An 8161-nucleotide genomic window follows, 5' to 3' on the forward strand; every position below is an offset into this window, starting at 1 on the left:
ACTGATTTTAGACTTAGATGAATGTGTTTAAGCTATAGGTGGGGTGAACATTTTCATTTTGGGGTACAGTTTACTAAGCTTGGTTTTTTTGCAGATATATTTGACGATTTTAAGATTTTATTTATTGGTTTTAGTGAGTTATTTACAGGTGTTAGGCTTAGGTTAGCTTCTTTGACAGCTGTTTGGTCATTTAGATTGGCTTTAAACTGTTTTTGGGCTCATTTGGGTGGGTTTTGGGCTTGGTTTGGGGGGGAATCTCCAGGCTGGTAAATGCTCCACATTACATGTTAATTCCCCGATATATGATACCCTGCCCAGCGATGAGATTTTACCTAACCAGTTACATTGTTAAGGCAGGGTATGCCTGTACAAGAATGAGTTTCAAAGCAAGCCTGAGAACATTAAATCACCCAAGGGGTTGAGAGTGGGTTCATGGAATGTAGGAAGTTTAAGGGGCAGAGCAGGGGAAGTGATTGAGGCATTCAGTAGGAGGTGGGTGGATGTGGGATGTTTGCAGGAAGTCCAGTACAGGGGTGGATCAGCCAGAAAGATTGCTGGGAAGGATTGCTATTATAAGCTGTTTTGGCCGGGGGGGAACAGACGGCTATGAGGGTGTGGGTGTGTTGGTTGCAGAGAAATTGGTGGAATATGTTATGAATGGTATGAGAGTATATGATAGGATATTATTAGTGAAAACTTTGTTTGGTGGAATGATGCTGTCTGGACGTTGCTACTCCTCACCCTGCCCTAGGGTGGGAGAGGAGGTCCGGATGATGATGATAAATGATGCTTGCAACTCTGTCGTCACATGCTTCACAAGCAGGCTTGGATGGGGTAGAGAAGGATAGATTTTGAGATGACTTAATACATGTAGTAGGTGGTATGGGGGATGATGATATCGTAGTTTTGGGAGGGGACTTAAATGGTCATGTAGGTGAAGCAGCTCAAGGATATGAAGGAGTACATGGGGGATGTGCATATGGTACAAGAAATGAGCAAGGGGAAAGGATACTCGAGTTTGGGGAGGCAGTGCACATGATTGTTCACATTTTAGGAAAAGAGAGCGTAAGTTGACTACGTATGAATCTAGGGGAAATAGCAGTCAGATAGATTATTTTCTAGTCAGGAGGGCTGATAAGAGGTTAGTGAGGGATGTCAAAGTTATGGGAAGCGAGGAGTGTGTGCAGCAGCACAGATTACTTATCTGTGACATGGTACTTAAAAAGTGAGTGAAAAAAAAGAGGACTTATGTACCTAGGAGGAAAATATGGAAGCTGGAAAATCAAGCAGTAAGGGATCCTTTCTATAGTGAGATGATGAGAGTGGTGGCTGAACAAGGAGCCATTGACAGTGGCATTAATGAACAGTACAGAGCCCTCAAAAACAACCTCTTGAGAGTTATTGATGCAGTATTCGGTTGGACAAGAGGCCCACCAAGACATAAAGTAACTTGATGATGGAATGAGGGTGTACAAGCTACAGTTAAGGAGAAAAGAAGGCTTTTCTGGGAATGGAAGAAGGGTGGTAACAAAGAGGAATACTTGGCTACCAAGCGTAGGGCTACAAGAGAGGTATACAGGATGAAGTCTGAGTCACAGAGACTTTAACTTGATAACCTAAATTGTGTGGAAAGGAAGAATATGATATTTAAGGTGGTAAATCTGGTGAAGAAGGAGAATTGGTATATTACTGTATAGTTGAGCAGTGTGTGAAGAATGATGAAGGAAGGTTAGCGATGAACAGTGGGGATACTCGTATTAAAGACGCATGGAGAGAGCATTATTGCCAGTTGTTGAATGAGGAGTTTGACTAGGACAGGGAAGGTTTGGAGCCAGCAGATCCAGTGTTTGGCCCTTGGCCTTTGATTGATGGTGCTACTGTGAAGCAATAGGCAGGATGTAGGTGAGGAAGGCAGCAGGTGTGTCTGGGTTGACTGCCAAAATGTTGAAGGCCTCAGGAGATAAAGGAGTGAGGTTAGTCACTAACCTTATAAATATGATTATACAGTATATAAATGTGTTGTCCCAGATGATTGGCTGAAGATTATAAATGTAAATGTGTACACGGAGAAGGGTGATACCCTGGCAAGAGGAAATTATTGAGGTATAAACCTTTTAGATCAGATAATGAAGGTAATGGAGAGAGTTCTAGAAGGTATGATTAGAGAAAGAGTGAATATTGATGAGATGCAGTTTGAGTTTATGCCAGGCGGTGGGACCAATGATGCCATATTCATTGTTCAACAGCTTCAGGAAAAATATACAGGAAAGAAAAGGGAACTGTACTTTGTTTTTGTTGATTTGGAGAAGGTCTTTGACAGTCCCTAGAGGCATGGTGAAGTAGGAAATGAAAAAGCTTGGGATTGAGGAGTGGCTGGTTAGGATGGTTATGGCCATGTATGTGGGTGCTCTCACCCAGGTAAGAGTGAATGGAGGTTTGAATGATGAGTTTTCAGTGAATGCTGGTGTGCATCAGGGGTCACTTTTGAGTCCTTTGTTGTTTATCAAGGTACAGTACTTGAAGCCCTCTCACGTGACTTCAGAAACAGACTCCCGTGGGAGATGTTGTATGCAGATGATGTGGTGTTGATTGCAGAGAATGAAAGGGAGGCGGAAGAAAGATTTAGGAAGTGGAGAGATGGTATGGGGCACAAGGGCTTAAGAGCAAATGCAGATGAAACAAGTGATGATATCAAGGGTTGGTGGTGGTACCGTCAATGAAGAGAGAGTGGCCATGTGCAGTCTGCTACAAGGGAGTGGGAAGTAATTCCATCTTATGCAGTGTTTGTGATAAGTGGTTGCATAAGAGTTGTAGTTGTATTAGAGGTAGACTACGAAATAATGCTGATTTTTTGTGTGCGGTGTGTTGGGGACAGTAGGTGGAGATTGTCAGGCGTGAAAGGATTGAATTTTCTGGTGAATCTCTTGAGTGTGTGGAAGAGTTTTGTTATTTGGGAGACATTTTATGTGCTGGAGGTAGGGCTGGAGCTAGCTCTGTTGCTAGGGTGAGGAGTGGTTGGAAGAAATTCAGGGAGCTGTTGCTTCTTCTGACACTGAGAGGGCTCTCCCTTCATGCTAAGGGATGTTTGTATGCAGCATGTGTTAGGAGTGTAATGCTGTATAGTTGTGAGACCTGGGCAGTAAAGGAGGAGGATATTCGCATGCTCAAGCATACAGAAATTACAGTGATTAGTTGGATGTACAGTGCATCCCTGAGTGTAGGGCCTGGGGGGGGCTATGTTGCAATGGAAGAGTTCAGCGGTAGGATGGGACTGGAGTGTATTGGTGTTGTGATGAGAAGAGGTAGATTGATGTGGAGACATGTTATGTGCTGGAGGTGGGACTTGAGCTAGCTCTGCGACTAGAGTGAGGAGTGGTTGGAAGAAGTTCAGGGAGCTGTTGCCTCTCCTGATTTTGAGAGGGTACTCCTTCCATGCTCAGGGGTCTTTGGATGTGGCATGTGTTAGGAGTGTAATGCTGTATGGTAGTGAGACCTAGGCAGTAATGGAGGAGGATAATTGCAGGCTTAAACATACAGAAATGACAGTGATTAGGTGGATGTGCTGTGCATCTTTGCAGTGAGGCCTGGGGTCCATGATGGAAGAGTTAAGAGGAAGGATAGGACTGAAATGTGTTGGTGTTGTGATGAGGAGAGGTAGATTGAGATGGTTTGGGCATGTGGAGAGGATGAGGAATGACAGTTGGATGCAGAAAGTGAGAAGTGTTAAGGTTGGGGGTAAGGTTGGAGGAGGCAGACCAAAAAAGATCTGGAATGAGGTCATAGAGTGTGGTGGGAAAAAAAAATGACCTTGCAAAATCTCTCTCTCTCCATCTGTCTCTGTCTGTCTGTCTCTCTCTCTCATTTGATGTACAATATTTTCTAGGGATGTGCCAATAGTATCGGTATTAGCAGTATCGGCCTTTTTTTGTAGTATCGGTATCGGTATCGGCGTGTTAAAAATATGGCCGATACTCCGATACTTTTCTGGTTTATTATGTGATTCAAGACACTCATGTTTCATGACACTGATAAACAGATAGTTATGATATTATATTACATTATACTGTAATTACATGTATGATGTAACATTATCATGTATTAATATTATATATCGATTACCATATTGCTCCTGCATTAACAACACTTACGTTACCGGCATTAAATAAGTCAAAATCAAATCAAATAAATAAAATCAAAATAAAAAAGTATCAGTATCGGTATTGGTATTGGCAAAGTATCGGCCATGTTAGTATTGGAGTATCGGTATCGGCTGAAAAGTGGGTATTGGTTTAGTCATCGGCCAGCATCTTGGTATCAGCACATCTCTAATATTTTCTTCTCATACTGTCATGATATTTTTTTCCCCACCTCATACTGTACTCAAAACTGCAATCACTCTACTCCCCACTTGTCTGCTGTTGTCACTTTTGTCTCCCTTTCCACCAGGAACCAGTGCACAACTACTGAAGTCACAATGGCTCGCATTTATAACTGGGATGTTAAGAGGCGCCGTGCACAAAAGGCCACAGCAGAGGATAAGCCAAAAGGAAAAGGACGGGGGAAGGATGACAAATGAAAATAAGGGAGAGTGAGAAGCCATAGGGAACATGCAGATGTGTTCTGTTATTTCCAGTCATCTCCGTTGCCTACCTTGTTTCCTGGCTTTCATCAGCGCTATTCTCTTCCTTAAATATTCGTTCTCATACCAAAAGTGACCGGGAAGGAAGCTGCATGTACAGAAATGGTCCCTGTTTATGTGAAATTGATGTTCTTAGAAAAACACACACACACACACACACACACACACACACACACACACACACACACACACATACACACACACACACACAGAGTTTGATTGCTCATAGATTGGTGGTGTGCCTTGCAAGTGATATTCAGGGTGCCACCAGGAATGTTACTGTACATCACCTGTAACATCTCACATTCATCATATCAGAAGGACTTGGGATGACACTGTTTGTTGTAGTTCCTAATATAAATTGTGATCATTTTCGGGCTTTTGTAATATGGTACCCTCACAAAACTTTTTCCAGTAATTTCTTATATTTTCATGACCACTTGCCATGCACTTCTTGTTATTACTGGTTTATTTTATTTTGCACGTCTCTTGTTTTTATTACTACAGATTTTTGTGTTTATAAATGTTGTTCACTGACATTGTTTTATTTCTGTAGTACTCTTTGTTCCAGTCTTTTATATTAGGTATGTGATATTAGCATTTGTATATCCTTTTCTTTGCCCATTTACTTTACTATGCCTTTACAGTAAGCTCTTTATGTAACAGACTAAACAGGAGTAATAGTTTTTTATTAAATTCAGAAATTCATTAGATTCAATGTTTGATAGCCATCTTAATTAATGAACCCATGTTTGTTTTGAACAGTACTTACCAGGGTTGGTTAAGATACATAATGGTCGTGTACAACTGTCTATTGTATATATACATATATACTTTAAATCACTAAAATTTTTGTCACAAATGAATTACAGTATAGTAAGTCAGTAAAATTGGATGAGCAAGTGACAGAGTCATGGTGGAAGTGTTTACACAATATTTGGCAGAGCAAGACAAAAGCTGTAGGACAGTTAATTTAGCCACATCTGCCATATTTTCCAAACAGTTTGTGGTAAGTGAGATGTTTATTTGGTTGGGTCTAAGAGTTTGTTCAAGACAAATTTCAGTTAATGGAGGTCCATTGTACAGAGAATTTACTGTATCTTCAAGTGCATAATTCTCAACTAAAACCTATTAAACTTTGAATCCCCAGAATTGAAGCTTGAGTCTTTTTTAAAGGGTCAGGCTTATTGAATATTAGATAGTGTAGATATGATTGTAGCTGAGTTGGTAAATACTGGATCAGTCAAATTTAACTTACGGTAGAACTTCGATTATTCTTATAGAGCTATTGCTAAGGCTTTTAAAATCACTTGACTTTTGGGTGATCACTGCCAATTTTTACCAGATTTGTACCGGATGCTTCTCTGCTTTATTTAGATTACTAATAATTGGGAACAGACTGGGAATACCAACCAAAAAAGCAAAGCAAAGTTACAAAACCAGCATAATAGGCATAAACCAAATTAATAAGTCAGTGAAATCTGGACAGTGGAGTTAAAGTCTTGAGTAAACAGTGCCTGGTAGGTATTTTAGATAATTGAATTTCTGCTGTAGTTGCTTTTGCACTGCTAAAATCCATAAGTAAAATTGCTGCTGACCCAAACTTGATGAGCCACTGTGTATATCTGACACTGCTGATGTGCTGTTTGAAAATCTGCATATTATATCATAATTGTAACTGCTTTATTTTTATTTATTTATTAACTTTTTTTATTGCCATTAAAAATTCAGCTGGTGCCCACTGAGGAGGCCTTATAATTTTTTTTACCTCATCTATTTCCTATGTTTTTCTTGTTCTAGTTTCCATGTGATGTATTATTTCTTGTGACAAAGCAGGAATTCACACTTTACCTGTACTTCAGATCAATAAACCTACTAGCAAAATATAGTTTTCCTTACCTCAGTCTGCAGTATATCATTGTAAATGTTCTTTAACCCCTGACCGCCAGCTGAAGAGTATAGCAGTCACGATTTAGGGCGCAGAGTAACACCGGTTGACTTGTATAGCTGCAAGCATCTCCTCGCCACCCTTTGAGCTTTAACTAATCCATACTCATCGACGGGACCACCTGGAGACATGGGAATACTTTCATTTGAAAGAGGAAGAGTTGTTGATTCTTATATATCTTAAATTTTTTCTCTAGCTGTTACAGTTTGGCAGATATTAGGGTTTAAAGTAAGAGTATTTTTTCCATCACGGATATCCCTCGTAGGGAGGAGCGTGCAACATCGGAAAACCCCCGGTGTGTAGGGGTTAAGAAGTGATGTTGAAATAAAAATTGCAGTGGCAGTGTAACACTACTTGGAGATTTTGACACTGCTTCCTGGATTAAATGCTGGGACAAGGTGAGGGAAAAATTAGCAAACAGATCATGCAATGATTGTGTATCTTGTAATTATTGCATTTATTTAGCTTCATGAAAATCATCATCATCATCATCATCATCTAATCCTGTGTTGCCCCGCGAGGAGTGTAGGAGCCCGGGGCTAGGCAAGTTGGTCCTGGCATTTAAGATGAGAGCGACCAGGCTCCCACATCCCCAAGTGGCATTACGTGAACAGTCACCTCTTGGATATAAACCTGCACAAGCTCAATCCAGCTGGAACGCCTTAATTACCTACTAAACCACTAAGTGCCAGAATTTGGTTATATGGTTATCACCCAGCATAGTAAATGGTTTCCTGTTGTAATAATTTACCATTTTGTAAATGATTATTCTTCATACTCTGATATACTGTACAGTATACTGTATGTGGCATCTTGTGCAAGAAAGCCGAGCTGGCCCATTTCCATAAGTTTTCCATTTCCTGTTGTCCAAGAGTACAAGAAAGGTTCAACTGGTGAGAGCAGCTAAGGGAAATATGGCTGTCTAGTGGGTATAAATAAGGTGGTCAGTGTACATGCATCAACCCTTGCTGAAACTAGCATACTTGGTAATTTTTGACCATGCCTTTGACAACTACCACCCAATAAACAGATAGTTTTTTCTGTGCCAACCAGTGGTGGGACTGACTTGTATCTCCTCATTTTACTGTAAAGCGTGTGTATAAAGTGGTAGAGTGTTATTGTACACTACAGTACTGTATAGAAGAGTAAGAATTCTCAGTACCCCTCCTCTACTTTTAAGAATACATACTGTACAGCAGGTAAGGGTATATTTTTAATTTCTTTTTATTTAGATCAGGATTTTCAGTGCTCAGTTACCGTACAATATGTGTTAAACTGTGTTGCAATGTTGGTTCTTTTTGTTATGTCTGTACCAAGTAGTGTTTTTAGCATGTAAAGTCCCCAACAATGAATTAGGCATCTATGTTGGGGAAAAACTGAGGATTGTACTGTGAGCTGATATGGCAACAGAGGTGTCGGGAAACGAAACTGTTAATGCAATTATGTTGATTTCTTGTTTGTGACCAGCGTTGACACAGTGACTGGATTTCTAATATGGTGCCATTGTGTAACTTTAGCTTGGTAATGTTGAGAAATTACATAATTGTGCTTTTGCTGTTTATTGAGTAGTTGAC

General features: G+C 40.4%; 1 protein-coding gene across 1 annotated transcript in view; it reads left to right on the forward strand.

The window, feature by feature from the left end:
- Nucleotides 1-6113, forward strand: part of LOC145417464 (prefoldin subunit 3-like) — a 118291-nt gene extending 112178 nt beyond the window's left edge. Inside the window, exon 5 of the mRNA XM_080286161.1 lies at nt 4447-6113. Within this exon, the coding sequence (XP_080142287.1) occupies nt 4447-4576 (130 nt within the window). The 3' untranslated portion in view covers nt 4577-6113. The remainder of the gene's footprint in view (nt 1-4446) is intronic.
- The last annotated feature ends 2048 nt before the right edge of the window (nt 6114-8161 follow it).

The sequence above is a fragment of the Coenobita brevimanus genome, chromosome 110, assembly GCF_032717465.1.
Source record: "Coenobita brevimanus isolate Jiangsu-jjx chromosome 110, ASM3271746v2, whole genome shotgun sequence".
NCBI classification, from domain to species: Eukaryota; Metazoa; Arthropoda; class Malacostraca; order Decapoda; family Coenobitidae; genus Coenobita; species Coenobita brevimanus.